General features: G+C 36.2%; 1 protein-coding gene across 8 annotated transcripts; it reads right to left on the bottom strand.

The window, feature by feature from the left end:
- Window positions 1-2098: 2098 nt before the first annotated feature.
- Window positions 2099-25722, bottom strand: LOC129246822 (sarcolemmal membrane-associated protein). Of its 8 annotated transcripts, none has more exons than XM_054885457.1 (4): window positions 25530-25722; window positions 12880-14561; window positions 9754-10419; window positions 2099-5724 (listed from the first exon to the last, which is right to left on the bottom strand). In XM_054885457.1, the coding sequence occupies exons 2-4, from the start codon at window positions 14557-14559 to the stop codon at window positions 4237-4239; spliced, it is 3834 nt and encodes a 1277-aa protein (XP_054741432.1). In that variant the 5' UTR covers window positions 14560-14561; window positions 25530-25722; the 3' UTR covers window positions 2099-4236. The 8 variants fall into 8 exon arrangements, with proteins under 8 accessions (XP_054741432.1, XP_054741435.1, XP_054741439.1 ...); XM_054885460.1 differs by lacking the exon at window positions 25530-25722 and adding an exon at window positions 25396-25513; XM_054885464.1 differs by lacking the exon at window positions 25530-25722 and adding an exon at window positions 25307-25327.
- Window positions 25723-25990: the final 268 nt, after the last annotated feature.

Genomic DNA, 25990 nt, shown 5'->3' with positions numbered 1-25990 from the left:
ACTACCCCTAACCCCTTAAGTAAATATTAAGAATTATTTTGTTTTACTTACTTTGTGCAAATATAGTTGAAGAATCACTGAAACACACAACTATTCGCATATATTGATATTTAATTTGACAAAGATGCCACTCTCTATCAGTTTGAATAAATAGAACAAGGCAACTGTTGAGTGTTAGTTAACATAAGTTTATGAATAGCAAAATCGTTAATGCAAACGGCAAATACTGTGGACAAAAATAATAATTATCGAATCGTTAAAAGTTAGTGAATACTTTGTATATATGTATGTACATATGTATATTGCTTTGGGAGCCGCGCCATAGTCGAGCAACTCAATCAAAAACTGCTTTTTGCGCTTGCCGCTCCACTTGGGTCATAGGAAGCATCACCCTTGCGCAAAACATGGAACGGTCATTTGCATCTATTACACTATGTATGCTTCGGTCAACGGACTACTGGCTCATGGCCATTCCCCATTGCTCACCTGTGGGTCGTTGATAACATCAATTGCAAAAAAGTCGCAGTGCAGCTAGAGCCTTGTAATATAAAGGCAGAATTTAGAATTAAATTAGCTTGAAGATTGCAAGATTTACCGGTTTTTCAGTCGAAATCGATGTTATTCTGGAATCTCTACGATGACTGTCAACCTGAGAAATTAGGTCCGCAGTCAAATCTGTAGTTAACCGGAATAGTTATTGAAACTTCGCTGCATCCAATTGGAAAAGATTGGCCACATCCCGGAGCAAACGTCGATCAACTGCTTGAGGGTTCACTAACTCCTCTCCACGCGATAAGTCGAAATAGGCCAAATACTCGAAATACATATTCGCGTTGTTTTAATAAGTTTTTTTTTAATATAATTTCATAGTTATAATTCAAACTACTAATTCTTGTTTTCTCGTTTAATTTAACCACACCAAAGTTGACGTCGTTTAGGTTGCGATAATCGACAGGTTAACCCAGCAGCTGATTTAGTTTTATCGATTATCGTTATAAAGTGGGTTACCGAATAGCAAAATCGTTAAAATTGCGGTTGAGGAAAGAAAACAACGCGAATATCGTTAAAATGTGTTAGTGAAACGCATTACTGGAGGTGTAGTGTCAAACGATAATAAAGAGTTTTCCCAATAACAGGTGAATGGATTGCGCTATCGAGAGATGATTAACGATTTTTTATGGCCGGAATTGGATGGTATTGATCTGGACAATGTTTACTTTCAACAAGATGGCGCTATGTGCCACACAAGCAACGAAACCATTGATCTTTTACGGGAAAAGCTTCCAGACCGTTTTATCTCTCGAAGAGGTGATGTGATCATGATTGGCCACCGAGATTTTGAAATTTAACACATTGTGACTTTTTTCTTTGAGGCCATGTGAAAGAGAAGGTCTACGCCAACAGCCTAGGGTCGAATCAAGACCTCAAAGATGGAATTCGTGAAGCTATCGAGGACATAGGGCAGCCACTTTGCAATTCGGTTATGGAAAATTTTTTTGAAAAGGATATTGTCCTGTAAGCGTGGTCGTGGTGTTCATTTGTCTGATGTTATTTTCCACTATTCACGGCATACCTTCCTCTTTATAATGAAATAAACATCTGATCATTTATATTATTATAAAAAATAGCATTTTTCTTTGAATATCAAAATAACACCTCTTATTGGAAAACCCTTTAGGTCTGTTCTTGTAAAAATTATCCAGTAACGTAATTTCCGAGAATTCGCTCTCATCGAGAAAAGTATCAAAAAAAAAAATACATGAACGCAAAACCAGTAACAATGTGCCAGTTTTACGAACAGCTGATTAAATTGTTGGCGGGGAAAATCGCACATTTTTTTTTAATTCGTCTTTATTTTTTTTACTTTGCGATCAGCTGTTTTTTTCACTTGCAAATTCTTGCAAATAAAAATGTATCCAGTAAAAATTTGCAACTTCCCCTCAGAATGAATTGTTGTTATTTTGCTCTCTCACTTTCCCCTCCTTTGCAAGATATTTGCGTACATGAGCACCAAAACTTGATTGCTACAAATTATTTGCTTCATGAACAGGCCTAATAATATATGGTATAATTTATCATAAAGAACACGTTCTTGATATACAAGAATTTTCATAATTTTTTATTCGTGATTTCTTTAACTTCTATGGTTCGTATTTCGTTTTATTTAAGATGCGTGGTTGGCTGTGTGTCGCATTAAATAGCATACATATATAAATATACTAGATAATTTGCACAACAAATTTCAAATAATTTTACATAAATATTATATTTCGCTTGTTTTTCATACATATTTCATAAATTTTTTTTTTTTTATAAAATTATGATGTTACAAATTATGATAATAATAATTTCAACTAAAAACTAACAATTTAAATAATAGTAATGATAATAGCAGTATATAATAATAATCATCATTAATGTAGAGCACACAAATTGTGATTTTGAAAAAAAGAAAAAAAAAACAACTGCACTGCTACACATGCACACATTGCGGATGCATGTGGGACAGCCTAAAATTTTTTAAATAAAAACAGATCATGTTTTATGTGCATTATCTCAACAGAAAATATAGCAAATTACAAAAATAACTTCTTTTTTGAAAATATGAATTTTAATGCGCAAGGAATTATAATTGTACTGCACGGGCGGGCGTTCGACTTCGAAAATTATTTCTAACAATTTTAATTCATTTTCGATACAGATTAAATTGGCAAATAAAGAAAAGCAGAACAAAAATAGAAATAAATTTCAGTTATTATTTTTGTATTTCAATCTACGCTTTGTCGAAAATAAAATTAAGTGTAATCATAGGTATTATGCGTAATTATAGGGGTGGCCGATTGTAGCAACAACTTTGAAATAATATACGCACACAAATGTATCAAACATTGTCATAATTTGCGCACACTTCCTCTTCGTACGGGAGTTTACTTTGCCGGCCACGACAGTAATAATAAGTTTGTTTTGTTTTGTAAGATTACGTAAGTTTGAATGTAAATGTTGAACAAGCGCCATAAAGGTATAGAATAAGAATATATATATATATAGTTTGTGATTGTGTTACGATTTCATAATAGCTTTTATAATACGTGTTCCTATAAAGTGTACGCGTGTTTGCTATTTTTATTTGTATATATGTATATTTTGTTTTTGTGAGTCTAAGTATGCAATAATTTAAATTAAGTTTAAAAAAATGCAACATTCGCTTAATTGCAACGCACGATGAATGCAATAGCAATTAGGTAACAGCCCAGCAAGCAGCAAAGATGAGTGTGTGAGGCTTAGATTTGTATGTTTGAATTAGATGTGTTTTTGTTTTTCGTTTTTGGAAATTATCGCCACACTTAATTTAGGTATGTAAATGCACACATGCACACAATTTGATACAATTTTTTTGTTTTAGCACACATATTTTCTTATTTCACAGAATTACACACAGATGCATGTAAATATACATACGTACATATAATTTCTTGGCGTTTAGCTATGCTTTTTGTTTGCTTCTCAGTTATCATTAAAGCTATACATTTTTCAGATTATTTATAATTTATTTTTTTTTAATTAGCTTGTAGTATGAATTGGTGTTTTATTTGTATATGCGTATATGCTTTTTTCGTTTATCTTAGTAATAAGTATTTCTTGTGGCAATTTAAATATTTGTACAAACTAAGAGTTTGCTAATATCTACATTTTTTCGTAATGAAACTAATTTCTTGCACGTATGTGTTGTTGATTTTTCGTGTAGGTGTGTGTGTGTGTGTGGCGTAGTATAGGTCGAACGAATACTTGGCAAGAAAGAATTTAGAGAACATTGAAGCTGCCTTGAACTTGGCTATCGAGAAATGTTACCGCTTGGGAAAATTCAACATATCGAAGCCTAATGGACGACACAGCTCATTGCTGGCTCAATGTGGTGAAATGCTTGAACGCATTTGCTACGACAGTCTGCTGGTCTCGTTGCGATTAACCGCACAAAAATGCACCAGCATTGGACGTAAATTTTTTTTTGTAACCATCTTATGTATACTGTGCTGCTGCTCTTTAAATCGCAAAATTGCTGCAAGTGCTCACAGCATTTTCCTACTTTGTATTCGTTCGCTTTGTTCTAATTCCCTAATTTAGCTTTAACATGCTCCCACTTTATTTTGATGTATTTTATATGTTTATCTATCCGTTCCTCGTTCGAGTTCGCTTACTTTCGCTTCACATACATAAAACAACGGCAAACAGCAGCACTTAGAAATACATTGTGATAAAGTAAACAATAATGGCCACCACTACTGTGCCATATGCTAGCAATTGCTTGACCATATGCGTTTGAGCCTGTGTGCCCGATTTCAGTAGCAAAGTCGCTATCTCGTTGCGCAACTGCAGATTGTCGTTTTGCGTCTTCTCCAAACGTTCTTTGTACACGATCAGCTCCTCCTCGCGCTGCAGTGCATTACTATTTATGGCCACCAAGTCGTCATGCAATTGCGCTTCGAAATCCGCATCCAATTTGTCGCTAGTGGAATTTTCCTTATCAGCGGCTCGCAACTCATCGCCGCTGCAATCGTGCAATTCCGACGCCTTTTCGTTAGCGCTAGCCTCAGGTACTGCGGCTCCACTTAGTGGCATTTTGATTGCCGTTGCCGCATCCAACCGTTTTTCCGTGCTTTGTTCTGTCGGCATATGTACTTTCTCCATACTGGAACGCGCTTCGAGCAGTTTCTCCAGCTCTTGTTTCTCCTCGCACTCTTTTTGAACTACTTTGGTTAGTTGCGTCACTTTCTCTTTGAAAGTGTCGCATTCAATTTGCATGATTTCCAGTGTATTTTGCGCATCACACTCCACTTGTTCAAGCTTCTGGTTCAGCTCTTTTATCTGTTGCTGATATGCGAGCACTTCCTCACTGATGCTGATTGCTTTGTCCACTATGTCGCCGGGCGAAACGATTGTGGATGGCGTAGTCACTGCAGTGGTGCATTCTTCGTCAATTTTGTGCTGCGGTTGCAGATTACTCTCACGCAAGTCGAATTCAGGCACCTCATCTTCAACAGCCTCTGCAAGCGGCTTCAGTGTATCCTGTGTGCTCAGCCTTTTTACTGCACTGCCGCCGCTGGTATTGAGTGGTGCATAGTTTTCGAATTGCGTCTGAGCAATTGTTGTGAGTTGCGGCGATATCTCTTTCATGTCCGCCGTGAATGACTTATGTATCTCTTTCTCATTCAAACTATCGCAGAGTTCTTTGTACGCTTCACTCAGCATGGCTACACTGCGCTTGAGTAGAACCAACCTTTGATCGTCATTCGTCGAAGCATGCCCCTCTTCATTTCCGGACAACTTTAAAGCCTCATTTTCTTCATCGTTGTGCTCAACAGCAACAGATGATTTATAGCACTCTTTTGCCATTTCTGTCTCTACTAATTGACATAGTATGGCCTGTACGCTTTGTAATTTGTTCTTCGATTTCTTGTATTTCAATTTGATCTCCTCGGCTGAAGTTGTATTGGTGTCAATACCACTTTCACTGTCCACGTTCACAGCATCGTTTTCAATCGCTGGAAGATCTGGTTCATCACTCGAATCGGACTCATTACAAATGGCTTTGAAAATATCGATGGAACCTTCCTTTTGATTCAGATCGGAATTTTGCAGCCATTTGAGAATTGTCGATTCTTTGGCGCTGCCTTTTTGCTTGCACTTCTTTTGCGCAACATCCGATTTGGGTGAAATGTTTAACACCTAAAATACAGTAAAAGAAAGCATTAATTTACATAAATATATAGAATTTGTGATACTTTTACGAAAATAATCTACGAGAACAAGCCTGCCCTTGGGTTACATAGAGTCGCTTATAAACTATTTTCGACTTCGTTTTTTCACTACTTCGATCTTTAGCACGTGAACTCTTAACACATGGGCTGAAAAGTCAGAGGCCTAACACAAAGATTATATATATATATATATGTATATATAATTGGTTGTTGTTCCACAAATGGAGGGACCTACAGTTTCAAGCCGACGGCAAATATTTTTTATAAGGAGCTTTTTCATGGCAGAAATACAATCCGAGGTTTGCCATTGTCTGCGGAAGGGCAACCTCTACTAGAAAAAGTTTTTTTTTTGGACTTTCACCGAGATTTGAACTTGCATTTACCCTGAATTCCGAATGGTAGTCACGCACCAACCCCCTCGGCTACGGCGGCCACCCAACTAGTTTTATTGCATTCACTTCTTTTTCAGTGAGTGCTAACCTTAAAAAGCCAGCTGTTAAAATTTCATGATATTCTATTCATTAGTTCGTGAGTTTTTGGGATAAGAGCGAATCTACTTTTGTTATTTTCAAAACAATGGGTCAAAAAGAGTTTCGTGTTTTAATTTTACACTGCTTCTTGATGAAAAAAAAAACCGCTCAAGCGAAGTAATGGCTTGAAGTGTTATGGGAACTCCGCTCTAACAGAAACAACCATAACGATGGTTTGCAGACTTCAAACATGGGCGTAGAGACACCGATGATGCACAACGCAGTGGACCAGTGGAGGTGAAATTGAGGCGGTAACACCAGAAAATATCAATAAAATCCACAAAACCGTTTTTAATGATCGAAAAGTGAAGTTGCGTGAGTTAGCTGACATCGTAAAGATATCAAAAGAACGTCTTCAAAGTGGGTGCTGCGTTTGCTCACTGTTGACCAAAACGCATCGTGTGGACAATGGCAAAACTATGATACATGAATCGAACTTCGAATTGCTCTCATATCCTAAAGAAAAATGCTCGCAGGTAAGAAATTTCGCTCGAATAAAGCGGCTATCGCTGCAGTTGAGGCCTTTTTGAGGCAAAAGATAAATCGTTCTACAAAAGTGGTATTGAAATGTTAGAGCGACGCACACTGGGGATTTAGCGGAAGAAAGTCAAATTTGCAACATACCACCTACGCAATGTTTAATGGTATTTCTAAATTCCAGAATAGAACCAACAATAAAATCAAAAAGAATTACTAAACTCCGACTTACAGTTTTTTTTTATAGATATGTCAAAATTATAATTTTTTTATAGTATTGAACTGATGTAGAAAAAACTTCAAAGCCCAAGGTGGTTTTTTTTCCTTTTGCTTGAGCCGACTTCCTATTTTTTATTTTTCATTTAGGGTACGATATTTTTATATATTTTAGCCGGAAGAACAAAGGCTGTGAAGCATTTGATTATCTATTTATAATTAATTTTACGAAAAAAAAAAAAATCATATTCCTTCATATTCTTGGATCTGAAAGTTGAGCCACATTTACCTACGGTCAGAAACTAGTATCAACGTGTTGCTTAGTAGCGTCTCTTTCAGTTTTAATCAATTGCAGGTCCCACCAGGCGCCACTGATTATTTTTTGGCAATGATAATAACTAAACGCTTTCCATATAAAAATTTTCATATTTTTACAAATAATATATATTTTTATATGGAAAAAACATTGATTTTCAACGTTTTTTTTAAAACAGTTTTTAAACATTGTTTTAAATCATGTTCTTTCCATATATTTTTAAAAATAAAATTTATGAATTTTAAAAAGCATTGTTTTTTAAAATTTTTTTAAAAAATAGTTTTTAAACATGTTCTTTTCATACACAAATATATACATCTTCGTTAGTAGTAAAAATGTAAATATTTTTTGGGATGTATACTTTTTTCCGCATCTCTGTACAAAAATCCCCAGTGTGCGGCGCTGGAATGATTGCGCTGTTATTGATGGAAATTACGTTGATGAGTAAAGCGGATTTTGAACAACAAAAAAATGTGTTTTCTTTACTAAGGCCGGGACTTTTTAGCTCATGTGTTACATATACATATCACATATTGCTCTTTTAAAAGATATGCTTATTTCTTTTGTGAGGGTTTTGGGTGCGCTTTTCCAGTTTATGATATGCGTGTTATTGTTTTCCTAACCAAAGAAGGATCTTCACTTATGCACCGCTTTCGAGCGGTACAACATTTTATAAGCCCTTTCTGTGACAGAAATGCACACGTTGTTAACCGCTATTAAAAAGAAATGTTTTTTGTTTTTCAGGGACCAACCCAATAGTAGTCACGTACAATCCGCTTAACTATGCCGGTTGGTAGCGGAGAGCAACGTGGCAACGTTTTAGAACATGAAGGGTATGTGCAAATATTTCATTCAAGCTCTTAGTGGAACTGGTACATATCAAATACACGTTAAGTTTTTTATCTAATAGATGCTTTCCATTTCAATTCAACCGGGCTATTCGGGTCATGTTCTTCGATTTCGATGTAACTGAAATATGTTGCTCTCTGGTCAAAATAATGAGATACGTATTTTTTTGTTCGCCCGAAAAAAAAATTTTTCAAGAGTTATCGGCAATTTTGTTTTTCGGCTCAAACTCGATTTTTTTTAATTATATATTAAGAAAAAATTTTTTTTAAATGCCCATAACTTAGTCAAAAATGAACCGATTTTAATAATTCTGGGTTCAAAATGATCATAATTAATTACACGAGCGACTTCATGTAGAAACAATTGCACAAAAGTAGTTGGAAATTTTTTATTTAGCAAAAAAGAAAAAAATTGAAATTTTTTCGAAATTCAATATTTCAAAAAGTGTATTTTTTTTTATAACTTTTTTCAAATCAAGAGGACACCTCAAACTTCAATTAAGCGGAATGCCCAGTAGCTAAAATGAGTTGTTTTTGAGTAAAAAACCTGTTTCGCACTTTTTGTTTTTTTGCAAAATAAAAAATTTGCAATTACTTTTTTGCAACTGTTTCTACATGAAATCGCTCGTGTAAGTAATGACGATCCATTTGTACCCAAAATTATTAAAATCGGTTCATTTTTGACTAAGTTATAAGCATTTAAAAACAAAATTTTCTTATATTATTAAAAAAAAATCGATTTTGAGCCGAAAAACAAAATTGCCGATAAAGCTCGAAAAAAATTTTTTTCGGTCGAAGAAAAAAATACGTGTCTCATTATTTTGACCAGAGAGCAACATATTTGAGTTACATCGAAATCGAAGAACATGTCCCGAATAGCCCTTTTGAATTGAAATGGAAAGAATCTATATAAGAATTTTTTTTTTAATTACTCATAACTTAGTCAAAAAAAAAGCCGATTTGAATGATTTTGGGTTCAAAATAATCGTAATTACTTACACGAGCGACTTCGTGCAGAAACAGTTGCATAAAGGTAGTTGAAAATGTTTTATTTTGCAAAAAACAAAAAGTGCGAAACAGGTTTTTACTCAAAAATTCATTACTCAAAAACAACTCATTTTAGCTACTAGGCATTCAGCTCAATTAAAGTTTGAGATGTCCTTTTGATTTGGAAAAAGTTAAAAAAAAAAAAAATACACTTTTTGAAATATTGAAATATTCCAACTACTTTTTTGCAATTTTTTCTACATGAAGTCGTTCGTGTAAGTAATTACAATCATTTTGAACTCAGAATTATTAAAATCGGTTCATTTTTGACTAAGTTATGGGCATTTAAAAAAAAAATTTTCTTATAGAATTAAAAAAAATCGAGTTTGAGCCGAAAAACAAAATTGCCGATAACTCTTGAAAAAAATTTTTTTCGGGCGAACAAAAAAATACGTGTCGCATTATTTTGACCAGAGAGCAACATATTTCAGTTACATCGAAATCGAAGAACATGACCCGAATAGCCCGGTTGAATTGAAATGGAAAGCATCAATAATATTATACTCTTCAAAGCATAGGTAGCTTTACTAAGTTTCTATTCTAAGTTACTTTTTTGAATTTACCTCTTTTTCGTTGCTGCTATTCATGATTTTCGCTTCCACGCCATTCATTGCCTCGAGACCTTTCGCCACCGCTGACTTTCGCAATGCTTTTTTACCACCATCCTTCTCGTTTCCATCCTCCTTATGTTCGCCGTCACCTTCATCACCTTTCACATCACTATTATCATCTTCGTCATCATCGTCGTCGTCGTCATCGTCATCCTCTCCCAAATCCATATCGCCTATAACTGCGTCTAGCTTCTCAATGGCCTGCAATTGCAGCTGTTTTTCCTCTTCATCCACCAGTTCAGCACGCTGCAACATGAATTCGGATACACGACGACGCAAATCGTCGCATTCCAATTCACGCAGTTGCAATTTCTCCATCATTTCTGCAATACGCAGTTCTTCTTGTTCTTTTATCTCCTGTTGCTTACGTTCGGCTTCCTCTTTATATTCATTGTAATCTGTTTCGAGGCGCTGTAAACGTGTATTCACATCCTGTAGTGACTGTTTCGTATTCATTATTTGATCACGCAATATCTTGCATTCACCATCCGAATTGGCATAGGCCAATTCCATTTTCGAGAGCATTTGCAGTGCGTCGCAGCGCTCCTGGTAGACTTTGCGTAAGGCTTCTTTGGCTGTAAGTTGATATGAGTTTTTGTCTTCGAGCAGTTTTAATACCTTTAAAAAGAAGAAATAATTCAATTAGGGATTTTATTCAGCAGTCAAATTTGTAGTGAACATAATTACAAAACGTTTTTAATCAATTTGTTGGGAACTAATTAAATGTTAACTGTATCCAAAATGTTTTAAACAAAACATATGAAACTTGTTATCAATCAGTACTGATTTGCAAGTTGCTGATATGCTATTATAATTTGAAATTTCCCTATTTCGGGGCAATCAGTGGTGGCCGCGCCTATTTGGGTGCACCGCTCGCTAATGTCGCTGAGTCAATTGGTAGCGGCATACATAATCAAATAAATTTCTTATTTTACTTTTTTCATATTTACTTAAAAAAATAACTTTTTATCCTTTTGCCTTCACACCTCTAGAAATTTTTTGTATGAATAAACAGCGCCATCTAATTTCTTTTCTACGTAAGCGCTTTTAAAAGCTTTTCTTCTCCTTGAGTAACTTAATTTATTATATAAAAATAAATGCTATGAACAAGACCTCGTTAACACTCCGTTGGACATCTTTTTTAAAACCTTCGGTTGGTCTCGCGGGTCTGGCCTTTTTCCCGTCTTGTTCAAGAATCATTTTTAAAAGGTTATATCCATAAATCGTGAGAAAATTAAATTTTAGGAAGCTAACTAGAAGCTCAAGTCTTCAGCTACAAGAGAAATATGTTAAAATCACGTCCAAAGTCGAAAAAGACTTTTCTGGTTATACCCGGGTGTCCAACGGAGGGTTAAGATGTTAAGTTAGTTAAGGGGTTTCATGGGTTTCGTCGGGTAAAAAAAGGCCTATTTTCAATATTTTTTTTCTATGTCTATATTTAAAGAATAATTTCTGAAATTTTCAAAAAAAACATTAAAACTCCTCCACTGTGACGTCATTTCCGGTGACCCCTCGAAAAAAATGGTGCGTCCGCGTTGTCAGCATAACTCCTGACAGGCTCATCAAAAATGAAAAAACAAAAGTAAGTGCTTTAGTTAAGACCATAAACTCGTGCTTGAACGAAGGAAAGAAAAAAAAAGTAAAAATTGGAATTTTGGCAGACATTTTTGCAAAAAAATGAAAATTTCGGTCAAATTTGCTTGACATTTTTTTTTTTTAATAATTGTAATTGAAAATTGAAATTGTATTTCGAACACCTGTGTAAAATTTCATCAAGATCGGTGGAGTAGTTTTCGAGAACATTTGAAACCGACTTTGAAAACACAGTTCCGAGACGAGTTTAAAGTTTTGAGTAACAATAAAAGTGGCTTGGAGCGCGTTGTAGAAATTAATAAGCAAAAAAAATAAAGAATAAATCGATTTTTTGAACCAACGAAACCCATGTAACCCCTTAAGTTGTTTTATTGCAAATTTTTAAATTTTATTGAAACTTTTTGAGTTAAAGAATAGTTTAAAGATTGTAAAATGTATATCAAAAGCTTTTTTTACAAGACTTAAGCTAGAAATTATAGCTCATTTCGCCCTTAATTCGACTAAAGAGGTACCGGTTGTCTAAAATTTTCAAAAAATCAATTTTTGTTTTTTGATATTTCGAAAGGCTTTTAAGAATATACTGACAAATTTATGGAAGGTATTCCCAGTGTTTCGATTCTACAGCCGTTTTAGCAGGTCGAGTCAGATTCGTCACGCGGCCACTCGCAAAACTTTAAACTCGATTATCTCAAAACTACTTTTTTCGGCCTGGTGTTGTCAACAAAAAAAAAACTATTCAACCGAATCGTCTGAAATTTTAATATGTTGTTCACAATATCAATGGCTATCGCCCGTACTACAATCATATTATTATTTCGTATTTTTTTTTAATTAAAAACTGAAAAAAACGGATTTTCAAGTATCAAATTCAAAACCGCGCCATCTTGTCAAATTTTTTTATATTTTTTATTTTAGTACATAGGGACATAGCTGCAGTCATATTGATTAAAAATTTTTTGTGTTTTGTGTTTCTGATAAATAGAAAAGCCAAAATGGACGACACCGTCCAGGTTCACTTTTTCGGGATTGTTAACTTCAGCGCCATTTTTAAAATTATTAAAATTAAAAAATTTTTTTTTCATTTTTGTATGTGAAAGAAGTTAAATAAAAAGCCTAAAAATTTTCAATATCGTTTTTCAATTGTTATTGTAAAAAAAAATCCTGAAAATACCCTAAATTTTCGAGCTCTAGACCACCGTGACCCCTTCAGTTACTGCGCCATATGAACATCACAAGGTTACACCCATTACTGGGTGTTTGGCTGAGCTCCTCCTGCTATTTGTGGTATGCAGCTTGATATTTCCGACAAATAGAGGGACCTAAAGTTTACTACCTTCTCCAAAGGGCGAAGCTTTCTCATGCCATAAATACACTTGGAGGCATACCTTTGCCTGTCGTGGGGCGAACGCTATTAAAAAAAATCTTTTCTATCAACCCTAGCAATCCTAGCATAACTCTCTAAAATACCCATCAATATTTATTTACCTCATTTCGCAGTACGCTCTCTGGCACATTCTTCTCCATTATCTGCAATTTTTTCTCCAATGAATTGATGCGATGCAGCAACTGATCCTCGGCAATTAAGGATTGCCAGCAAAGCGCTGAATTTTTGCGCGTTGCATCCAAAACATTTTGTATATTAAAAAGTTTCGACTTAAGCGCTTTCTCTCTCTGTGACACCTCTTGCATGTACAAGTTCAAGCGATGCATCTCCTCGTAGCTGATACGACCTTCGCCTGAATACTGTGAGCGTTGGGTGGTCGTATCGATTGATATGGCCTCACGACCATCGGGCAAGTACAGCTTTACGAAAGCTATAATACAGCCGTGAACTTCTTTGCGCGAATTCTCCAGCACATCGACACCAAATTTAACAATATCACCGAAATGTAGTTCTGCAGCTTCAGTGCCCAGTTTATTTTCATTAATGAAAGTACCATTTGATGATTTTGTATCTTTCACCCAGAATTTTCCATCATCTGTGTACCACAGTACTGCGTGATTGCGTGATAATACCTTACAATCGAATATCGCATTCGATTCAGAGGCTTTACTCTTCGCAATCAAACGTCCAACTTTGCATTCGATATTCGGCATTAGAAATATGGTGCGTGTCTGGAACGGATGTGAGTTTGCTTCGCAGAGCAGTACAATTTTCGCCTGACCATTATTTTCCGTAGCTTCCATATTCATACTAATGTTGCCGCTAGTACCTACATTCTGCACCGGATTGCTGGCGTTATTGGTTATATTTGATTGTGCCTCCACAAACGCACTGCATATAGACGAACTTATCTCTTTTACGGTATGTTGCAGTGAAACAATATTTGCTGCACCCATATCCAGGTCCAGCGTGCCGAGAAAATTATTTTGCAGATTGCCCACCGCTGGTCCACTTGTGGTTTTGGTATTATTGCTAAGATTCATAGCCGACTGCAGTGCGGTGCTCAGAGCTTGCGCCGTTATGGGGCCTCTGAGTGGCATGAGTCCGCCCGGCTGTGCTGTGCCGATGGTGACAGTGGACCCTTTCGATTGGCGTACAATGGCGGACTGTAGTGTGCTCGCGTTTGAATTCGGATTGGAGTACAAATTGGTATTATTGGCATTGTTACTGATGCCGGTATTTGCATTCATACCAGCATCGCCAACACCTCCACTATTATCACTAATGCTGTCATTAATATTGCTATTGGCATTTGTGTTATTTGCATTAGAATTTGAAGTTACATTTGAAGTATCACAGTTCAACACTTCGCTATTATTATTAACAATTTCTTGAGCGGTCGGTGTATTTACATCGTTCAGACTAACTGGCGCTACTAAGACGTCGCTGATACTGTTTTTCTTATTTTGCGATGGCTGTTGTTGTTGTTGTTGCTGCTGCTGTGGATGATGTGTTTCCCTATTTTCAGACATAATTTCGTTATATGCGCTGGCAATGAGCGCCGTTGTTAATGTTGGTGGTGTATTTGGATTCGCTGTAGTTGTGGTGCTAGTCGTGCTGGTGACCTCTGTCGTTGGAGCAACTGGCGTTGGGCCGGCACCCTCGTGAATTTCTGTTGCGGGTGTTGTAGCAGTTGTACTTGTCGCTGGTTGTGAATTACCTGACGTCGTCTTTTGCTCATCTTCGCAACTGTTAAGCCATTCGTTGCTGGCTAAAACCATACCTGCAGAGAAATTATAAAAGGAGAGGAGAGAAAAAGGTGCTCAGCAATTTGTTTATGTTAATATTTACATATTTTTGTATAAATTAATACTTTCTGCAAAAAAAAAAAAAACGTTTGATAGCAGTGCGTGCTGGTTTGCATGAATCGATGTGATAAGGAATTATGTAGTGCAGAAAATATTTCTTACGTATGTATATTCCCAAAAGCACACAATTATTTATAATATAATATTCTTAAATTATCGAAAAGCTTATTTAGGGATGGAGCCGCTCGACGGGCGAGCGTCGCTGAGGACGAGAGGTATTGCAGTGCGCAGTAAAGAAAATAAATACGTTGAAAGTTATAAAACCAAGGCTTTATTTAACACAAGAAAATTTTTTCATAAAATCAAAAAATAATTATAAGCAAACAAATTGAAAAAAAACAACAAAAGGAAGTTTTGTTGGTCTCTGACAGAGACCCTGAGAGACTAAATCGAAGAACTGAAATCCGTTCTGACTCTACCGTCGTCTCACATGGTAATTTTGCATTATAAAGAAGATAAGACTTCATCGCTAAGGGCCCCTAATGTCTTTGAATGAAAACATAACTCTTTTACTATATCTATGCATATATTATCGCTCAGAACGACAGACGTCGCCAGCCTTACAGCTACGAACTAATTTGGGCGGCTAAATGCCGACACGCGTCCGCAACCGTAAAACGGCTTGGGCGGCTATAGGCCGACACTCCTCCCCAAGAGGTTAACCCTTTGCGCTCGACGACTTTTTCGTTCGGGTGGAGCAGCAACTCGAGACGATTTTGCGTATATATTACGAGTGTCTTATATGTAGCATACAATGAATTTATAATATATACAGATTAATCTAATTTTCTTATTTCTTACACCTGTGGCAGCACCGCTGCTGAATTAATTTATGACATGTGGCAGCACCGCTGCTCAATCAATTTTATGTCAGTTCGTCAAATAATGTCAACCTTAAAATTCAATGAAAATTTATTCTCTTTTCAACCGGCGACGAGACCACACCATAATTTGATTCAACTTATTTAAGTTCCATTTACTATTTTTTGGATATAATAAAAACTATTTATTGGATACAATAAAAACTATTTAATTGGATATAATAACTCCATATTGGTGACCCCGACGTTTAAAAATAATTTTTGATTATTTGATTATTTAAACGGAATTCACTCGCAATTTTTTTGGACGAAATTTAACACGATATCCATAAACGCAATTAAGGAAAAGAAGACCTTATTGCCGCCACGTGGTTTCAACGCGCCGACATTTGCGAGGGTTTGTTCGTCGTATTTTTTCAAGAGGATCGTTAGCAGAAATTGTTTGAGGGATCTTTCGTCTGGAAGTCGAATCGTGACAAAATTTTGGAAAGTCTACTTCGTGCATTCAACATGCCTGGAGATAGCGAATAGAGCGGGACTTCACAGTCAAGCAATGCATCATACGTGAGTACTGTTAATTCTATGCCTTTACCAGAAATCAGTCGGATTACTATAAAAGCACCGACATTCGTTAAGAAAGAACCGGATTTATTTTTTATACAAATGGAAGCACAATTCATTAACGGTAGCATTACTCGCGACAATTCGAAGTATAATCATGTAATATCTGTTCTCGAACCTGAGTATTTATCAATGGTTTCTAACTTGATTCGTAGTCCTCCCGCGGAAAACAAATATGAATCACTTAAAAACCGTCTAATTAGTGAATACACTCAATCTGATCAAAGGAAACTCAGAGTTTTACTCACTGAAATCGAACTTGGTGATGACAAACCGTCACATTTGCTACGCAAAATGCGTGATTTAGCCAAAAATGCTCTCACCGATGAGGCAATCAAGTCCCTTTGGATTGAACGTTTACCGGAAAACGTTCGTGCCGTCGTGGCAATTTCAAACGACGACCTCAACACCTGTGCTACCTTAGCAGATAAAGTTGTCGAATTGACTGCCCCAAAACTAATTTCGGAGATCAAATCGGATAACACACTCCTTCAATTGAACGCTCGTATCGATGAATTAGCCAAATCTTTTCGCGAATTTAGAGCGAACAGAAACAATAGTCCAAATAAATCCCAGAAGTCACACAATTCGAGTCGTTCACGTTCCAAATCTCGTAATAAAAGACCGTATTGTCGATTTCATTATCGTTTTGGGGCCATGGCACGCAAGTGTGAACAGCCTTGCGCATTCAAAAAGCCCGACGATAAAAGTGATGAACATTCAAAAAACTAAATTCCACTTCGTCATTTGCGGTAGACGAAGTGGGTCTGAATTTTTCTCGCCGCTTATTTGTCACAGACCGTTCAAATTGCCGCAAATACTTAGTTGACACCGGAGCAGATTTCTCCGTTTTACCTCGAAATTTGTTCAATAAATTAAAAATTCCCGATAGCTATAAACTTTTCGCCGCAAATGGCACACCCATAGCTACTTTCGGTTATTTCACTTCTTCAGTCGACCTTGGACTTCGACGTAATTTCACATGGTCATTTCTCATCGCCGATGTAGCAAAGCCAATATTAGGTGCAGATTTTCTCAATGAATTTGGTCTCTTAGTTGACATCAAGAACAAGCAATTAATCGATGCGAAAACTAAGTTACGCACCAAATGCAATTCTCAATTAATTCAATATGAAAGAGTCAACACTATTGACGACAACTCGATTTTTAGCGATTTATTGCAACAATTCAAAGATCTTACGCTTCCCCCTACTTTCAATAAAGGTAATAATCTGAAACAAAGTTCAGTCAAACATCAGATTATTACAAGTGGACAACCAGTCTTCTCCCGTGCTCGGCGTCTTAATCCAGAAAAGCTAGCAATAGCAAAAAAGGAATTCGAACTGATGATCAAAGCTGGTATTTGTCAACCAAGCAAAAGTCCTTGGGCAAGCCCCTTGCATATGGTTCAAAAAAAGACAGGTCAGTGGCGCCTTTGTGGCGATTATCGCATGCTCAATGCTATCACCACGCCTGATCGATACCCTTTACCTCACATTCAAGATGTGACACACATTTGTGCTAATAAGGAAATTTTCTCAAAGATTGATCTCGTAAGTGCTTACAATCAAATTCCAATTGCCGAAGAAGACAAAGAAAAAACAGCAATTATTACCCCTTTTGGTCTCTTCGAATTCAATGTAATGACATTTGGTTTGAGAAACGCATCTCAAACTTTTCAACGTTTCATGAATAATTTATTCCATGATTTACCTTTCGTAGTAGTCTACATCGACGATATTTGCATCGCCTCTAGAGACACCGAGGAGCACAAAAATCATATACGCTTAGTTTTTGAACGTTTACGCGAAGTTAATATTAAAATCAATCTAGCAAAATGCACCTTCGGTAAAAGTGAGATAAATTTTTTGGGACATTTAATCCAAAAAAGCGGAAGCATACCACTGTCTGACAAAGTTGAAGTTATCAAAACGTTCAAAAAACCTGAAAAAGCCTTCGAACTCCGACGTTTCATCGCACTTTTGAATTTCTATCGTCGATTTTTGCCAAATGCCGCATTTATTCAAGGCAAACTTCAATCTCTTATAAAAGGCAACAAGAAAAAAGACACTTCCCCAATTATTTGGACCGATGAAACCTCTGACGCTTTCGAACAGTGTAAATCTGATATCGCTAACGTCGCATTTTTAGCGCACCCTATTCCAAACGCGAAATTAGTACTTCTAGTCGATGCCAGTAATTTTTCCATTGGAGCAGCGCTTCATCAGGTTTCAAACGATCAGTTGCAACCCCTTAGTTTTTATTCTAAACGAATGACAGACACTCAGAAACGTTACAGTACATACGATCGTGAACTTCTTGCAATTTTTCAAGCAATTAAACATCATCGATTTATGATCGAAGGACGCGAATGCATTGTGTACACTGATCACAAACCACTCATTTTCGCATTTTCTCAAAAACCCGAACAAGCTTCGCCACGCCAATTACAACAATTGGACTTTATTGGTCAAATGACCACGGACATACGTCACATTTCAGGCGAAGACAACATAGTAGCAGATGTCTTATCTAGAATTGAGGAAGTCAGTTGTGACAAATTTTCTTTTGACCTTCTTGCACAGTCACAAATTAATGATCACGAACTGCAACTAATTCTTGATGGAAAATCCAAACATTCTCTCGCTCTGAGCAGAATCTCTCTACCCAATTCACAACTACACTTATATTGTGACACTTCAACAAAAGTTATTAGACCTTTTGTTGTCGAGAACCTCCGTAGACAAGTTTTCAACCTTGTGCACGGGTTGTCACATCCCGGTAAAATAGCTACCATCAAACTTGTAACTGAACGTTACATATGGCCAAATGTCAAATCTGATGTCGCCAAGTGGACAGCGCAATGTATACCTTGTCAAAAGAGTAAAATTCATAAACACAACAAAGCTGCACTGGTTAATTTCAATGTTCCCGATGGTCGTTTTAGACACATCAACATCGATTTGATAGGACCACTCCCTACCAACAACAATTTTCGTTATTGTTTGACGTGTATTGATCGTTTTTCTCGCTGGCCCGTAGCCATTCCCATCGAAAATATGACGGCTGAAACTGTAGCCGAAGCTCTTATTCATGGTTGGGTCCAATATTTTGGGACACCCAGTTTTATTACCACTGATCAAGGTAGACAGTTCGAATCTAATTTGTTCAAGGAGTTAAATCGACTTCTTGGATGCAAGCATTTACGCACTACCGCTTATCATCCACAAGCTAATGGCATGATTGAACGTTTCCATCGCACCCTTAAAACTGCGATCATGTGTCACAAAGACAAGCGTTGGTATGATTCATTACCTCTGATACTTCTTAGTATTCGATCAACGTTCAAAGCTGACCTTGAAACCTCACCGGCAGAGTTAATTTACGCTACGACGCTAAAATTGCCAGGCGATTTCTTTGATGACAAACCCCTAGTTTACACATCAGATTTTGTCAACAATCTTAAAAATACTATGAGTCAATTAAAACCCATTGTCACGTCTAATCATTCAAATAACAATTTTCACGTGCAAAAAGAACTTTTGAATTGTTCGCATGTATTCATTCGCGATGATTCTGTGCGACCACCATTTAAGCAGCCCTATGATGGCCCATTTAAAGTAGTGAAACATAAAGAAAAACATTTCGACGTTCTGGTAAATGGCAAAGTATCAACAGTATCTCTGGACCGACTGAAAGCCGCAATAATAGACGATGATGCAATTAATGTCAACAAAGAAGATAATAAACAGAAAATTGTACAAAATAGTATTAAGACATCAAATGTAAATTGTAATTCCAAAGAACACATTAATTCTAAAAGTGCACCCACGGAAGTTGCAACACGTTCAGGTCGAGTATCAAAAAAACCCGATCGTTTTGTGACTTTCTTAACGTGATTATATGCAATCACTGGTGGGAGAGTATGTGGCAGCACCGCTGCTGAATTAATTTATGACATGTGGCAGCACCGCTGCTCAATCAATTTTATGTCAGTTCGTCAAATAATGTCAACCTTAAAATTCAATGAAAATTTATTCTCTTTTCAACCGGCGACGAGACCACACCATAATTTGATTCAACTTATTTAAGTTCCATTTACTATTTTTTGGATATAATAAAAACTATTTATTGGATACCATAAAAACTATTTAATTGGATATAATAACTCCATACACCCAATACTATGTCACTATCTTCATCACTGTTCTCACTTGATATACCACCAATTTCACCATGAATAGATATGTTTCTAAGCAGTTCAAAATCGAACTCATCTTCACTTGAGCTAATCACATTGCTATTTTCCATTTTTATATGGCCTTAAAACTTTATGAGTGATTAAAATGAGTGAAAAAGAGTATATACAGTATACTTTAAACTTCCTATGAAAAGACATAAACAGCTGAGGGACCTATTCATAAACCAATAGTGAGCTTCTATGAACTGGATATACAGAAATCTAGTCTAAACAAATACTGTCGCCACTCACTCCCCGTTCGAGTTGCTCCATGAAACATCGTGGCGATTGAGAGTCGCCACTCGAGCGCAAAGGGTTAATAGAAGTAATACCTACGTTACCTACTTGATAAAACAGTTAAATGGCGTAGCAAGGCTTGACGTAATCAGAGTTCTCAAGCACAAATTTATGCTTATACGCACGAATATGAATGCATTTATGTGCTCAATTAAAATTACCAATACTAAGTGCCACCTTGTATCAGAAATTAGAAATTTATTATTTACTTTACTAGTTTTAGAATTCCTGCAAATTTACAAAATATGTGTATAATTACAATCAAAAACCCACGACCGAATAACTTTAGCACACTCCTGTAGCATGTTTTTATGGACGATTGTGCTGTGCTCATCTATGATATTGAGGTTATTTTAAACCCATCGAGCCTATTAACCTGACAAAGAGTGTCATTATATGGTATAAAATGTATATACAGGGTCCGGCACTCGAAGTGTAACCAATTAAAAAGGCCATACATTTTGTTTGAAAATTACTTGTATTCAATTCAAAGTAAAAAATGTGTGAAAATAATATAGGGTGATCAATCATGAGGTGCTTTTTTCAATAGTTAAAAAAAACAAAAATGTAAATTATGTTCAAAACCTTTATTTATCATTTGAAAGGACATTCTTTGACATTTACTTTTTGAATATGACTTCATTCAAATGTTGGCCGCAACTACGCTTAAGGTGGTCCATTCTGAAGGTCCAATTTTCAATCACTCGTTCGAGCATTTCGACTGGTATGTCGTGAATAACACGCGTAATGTTGGCTTCCAGAGCTTCAATCGTAGCTGGTTTATCAGCATAGACCTTGGACTTCACGAATCCCCAAAGAAAAAAGTCCAAAGGTGTGATATCACAAGATCTTGGTGGCCAACTCACAGGTCCTAAACGTGAAATCAGCTGCTCTCCGAAATTACTTCTCAATAAAGTCATTGCTTCACGAGCTGTATGGCAAGTGGCTCCGTCACAGAACGCTGATTTTCATAATACAGTTGAACAATTTGTAGACGTTGTTGCGGTGTGAGTCTTTCCATGATGAAATGCCAAACGCTGTTCAACAAATCCACGATGACAGTTTGCCACAACTCGCGCGCGATCTGTAAAAAAAACGCAAATGAAAAAAACTCCTCTTAATTGATCACCCTATACAAAATTAAGAATCAATTTACTTTTGCTCGATATGACCACCTTTTGCCTTGACTATGGCCTTTGCAAGCTGCCCGAATGTGACTTGTAGGCATTTTTCGGACAATGGCTTTTTTCAACGAAACGAGACTGGTGAAACTTTTAGTTCGGATCTTGCTCTCCAAAACGGCCCATAGGGAATAATCCATCGGATTCGCGTCTGGTGAACTTGAGAGCCATTGTGTGGACGTTATGAAGTTCACGGTCTGCCCACGGCTTCAAAGCAACCTCTAGAATACTATCCCGATAATATTTCTCATTTACCTAGACGCCAGCCATTACCTGTGGGGGGTGCTGCCTCCTGGCGGCCAATCGATGACTCAAACTCTCGTATGAACGGTCGGTCAAATAAACCCTATAGTTTTGGGAGTTTACGAATAGCTCAATTTGAAAAATTTTCTCGTCAGAAAACACAATGATCGGAAATTTACCGCTTTCGGTCAAGCGAAGCAACTACTTCGCTCTCTCAAGTCTGACTTGTTGCTGCTTTGGTCTGAGATCATGCGCCTTTTGGATCTTGTAAGGCTTGGGTTTAAGGTTATTTTTCAATATGCGGCGAATGCTACGGTCAGATATTTTCAGTTCTTTTGACGTTGCAGTCTTTTGATGACCACCTCCTTGACGTTTCGCGATGCTATCAATATCATTGTAACGAGTAATGGTGCGATAGACAAAAGCTTTATTTACTTTAAGGTGATCAGATCATCAGGTGCGCGAGCAGTCTTTGAGTGCTGGACCCTATATATACATATATATATTAAGGAGCGTTTTCATGGCAGAAATACACTAGGAGAAATACACTATCAATTGTTGTTGCGTGGTATAAAATACTTTCACATCAAATATGCCCAGAGCTTACACCTTTTACAAAATAATAGGAGCGCGACGAATTACCAATTCTAAGTAAGCTGTTACAACAACGACAACCAATTCTAACCTTTTTTTGTATTTAATTTTTTTTCTATGTTTATATTATAAAATTGTAGTGCATTCTGCAGCAAAAACTAAATAACTCAAAGCCCCGAACTTTGTACAAACTTCTCAAAAATTTAACAAACTTGACAACTTGACATAGCTGAACTATGGAATGCTGCTAAATATCGTGATACTTATAGAGAAATTGTAAAAAATATAAATTAGATTTATTTAATGGTAGTAAAAAAAATTGTGTGTGAAAAAAATTATTGTATGATCGCTAATATTCGAAATAGAATAAGCAAAAAAAGGAGAAGAAAAAAATCTTCATAAAAATTTTCTTCAGAATCTTTAAAAAATTTCAAAGCTTAAATTTTTTGTTGCAAAAAATCAACACGAGCGATTTGAGCGATTTCAAACTCGCTACTTGAAACTTGCAATTTGTTATACGAGTTATAATTGAATAGGCTAACTGCTTACCCAGAATTTTTCTATATATTCCATACTGGTTATTTTGATGTATTTTTTTGAAATTTGCTAGATTTTTGTACACAATATAAAAAAAATAAATACGAACAAAATTGGTAAATCTTAATAAATCATCACGCTCCTCCTATTTTGAAAACGGGTGTATACCCAAATCGCAAACCGCGTTCGAACAGGGCAACTTTTATGGAAGAGGGGTGACGAAAAAAGGAGAGGGTCACCCACTTGCCGTGCTCTGTCAACGCACTTCGTGTTCTCGTTCTTCTCAATGTTGTTCTTGGCTGTAGACTAACAACTAATTGTAAGCAAAGGAGTTGCGGTATGTGAACACGACGGGCAACACCAAAAGAGAATTCATAAAGTTGAAGCAACAAAAGTTGCGCTGTATGAACGCGGTCTTTATAATTGTGTAAATATGTATGTACATATGTACATGATAAACACGCACAAACTCAAATTTGCTGTATGGCCGCGTAATGTAAACAAAGCAGTGTGCGTATGTAAATATCCAAGTACAGAATTATAAAAGCAATTACCAAAATTTTGGGAGGAACAGAATAATCTCACTTTCAACACAAAATATGCACTTTCTTCTAATTCAATTTTCCACCCAGACCATTGCAACATGTAAATTGGGAAATATTTCTCTTTAAAAATAGAAGAATATGTACGGTGTACGTATGCAAGAATATTGGAGTGTTAGCATATGCCAAACACTTAAAAAGTGCGGGTTATTTTTATAATTTTAGAAAGGTTGCTAAGTTATTCATACAAACCGAGCAGCCATGTAGCAAATAAAAAATTAAATCGATACATGGGTTTTCGATACAATAGAATCATGTGTAAACAACTTCTTATTTAATGTATTCATTTAAATTTATATAGGCAGGTTAAAAAAAGATATGATTGTGTATAAAAATAGAGAAAGCCCGTAGAAAAATAAACGAAAAATCAAATAATAATAGAAACCAGACACACACTCTATAATTGGCACTCCACCTTAATGTGTGTCAAATCGCCCATAACTGTGCATTTTAAAAACCAGAAAACAAATAGCAGCAACGTAGGCACCAAAAAAGGAACAACAAATTAAAGACATTAATATGCAGTATCAATAAGTTGCTAACTTCCATTGTATACAGAAAGAAAGTTACATTAATACCAATGGGATAGGTGGGATCGCTGGACAAATTCATAGTAACAAGATTGTAAATATGTTTATAAAATACCAAAGAGTTTTTCTTTACATAATTGTAGCTCCTCCACATTACACTATAACCATGCTTTGTGCAAGAAATAATGAGCGAGTTAGTTATACCCTCATACAGCGTGCAATGTATTATACATTCTGAAGCGACAAACAAGCTATGCTCATACACTGACCAGTTCCATACCCGCAAAACAGCTACATAGTCGCTTTTATGCAGCCACTTGCGCTTCTGTTGCACTGTCAATAAGGTTGTTGTGTTCGTTGTTACACTCCACCCGTGTCTTTCGTTAGAGTCGATTACACTGACACAATGCGATTGCTGGCTATAATTATTAATGGCTCCACAAGCCAATGTGACCGAGTAATCACTACGTTGTTGTCGTTGACTGGCTGATTGACGCGTAGTGTCTTTTTGTCTGCTACACAGAATGACAATGTAGAAATTCTTTATTACGTACAAGAGGCAGAAGTTATATGTCGATGGAAACACATATACTGAAGTGTAATAACCAATAAACTGGGTGGTAGCTTAGAGGGCAATAAGACTCACTATTCGTCTTGACAAGGCATGTAACTTTATGTACTCTCATATCAACTCAAATATACAAAAATTCACGGCATACCAAATTAATTTAATTTTAAATTGCTTAATTGAATTTAATTGCACTTGTGACACAAACGTTGTTATGGATAACTATTTCAGTTGTCACTGTTTTCTCACTAACTGTTTTGTCAGGGCTTAAATTTGATCCTTGGTTGCCTTTCTTAACCAACTTGCGCACAAACACTTGCCACTTTACTGCTATATTTACTGTTTAAAATTGTCTTCCTGGTTTCAAAGATATTTTCATTTGCCTATGTTTTTTCCTATTCGTTTGATCGATTGTATTTCTCTTACTTTATTCCCGCTCGCTTTTTAAACTTGATAATCTCGTATTTCACTTTATATTCGTCCATTCCTTGTGCTTATTATTTTACTCTACGCACCCGTTTCTTGCTTCTCACACCCGTCGATTTCTATATGCCTGTTTTTTGTGCCTGCCTCGGCTACATAGCCACTGCTGCTGCTACTGCCACTGCTACAACACCAACGAACATATACTACACGAACACACACTCACCTCACAATTCGTTTGCAAATCTTTGTTCGCAATTAATTAGAAACAAATTAAATTTTGTAACTGAATAACGTTTATTGAATGTTTCGCATTTAAAACGCAAAATTATCCTATTTATTCGTATTTTTTAATTCTTATAATATTCACAGGAATTTTTCAGTCGTTTCGTGCAGAAGAGAAGAAATTGATTGATATTCGTAACAAAGTGCTGCCACACTGTCTACATACAGAAATACAGAAATTGTATGCCAGCTATAAAAATATTAAGATTTCAAGTGCAATACCAGTGGATACTCAAAATTTACAATTCTCAATTTACAAATACTCAATTTACAACTTTATTTAAAATGAATTTCAGCTGTATTAAAAGGTATGAAGAAATAGAGGTTAACCATATAAATTCTGAATTCTGTATAATTGAAAAAGAAAAAAAAGCCAATAATATGCACATTCTGACATGAATA

This window comes from Anastrepha obliqua, chromosome 5 (genome assembly GCF_027943255.1).
Source record: "Anastrepha obliqua isolate idAnaObli1 chromosome 5, idAnaObli1_1.0, whole genome shotgun sequence".
Taxonomy (NCBI): domain Eukaryota; kingdom Metazoa; phylum Arthropoda; class Insecta; order Diptera; family Tephritidae; genus Anastrepha; species Anastrepha obliqua.
This window is presented reverse-complemented; position numbering and strand designations above follow the sequence as displayed.

What these genes read in the sequence shown, in the direction of transcription:
- LOC129246822 (XM_054885456.1), bottom strand. Translation starts at nt 24,998, where the DNA reads ATGAGAGTACATAAAGTTACATGCCTTGTCAAGACGAATA. An exon ending in ATGCCTTGTCAAGACGAATA is followed by an intron (nt 14,562 to 24,958) that starts GTGAGTCTTATT and finishes ATTTCTCTGCAG; the next exon opens with GTATGGTTTTAGCCAGCAAC. An exon ending in ATAGCAGCAACGAAAAAGAG is followed by an intron (nt 5,725 to 9,753) that starts GTAAATTCAAAA and finishes ACTGTATTTTAG; the next exon opens with GTGTTAAACATTTCACCCAA.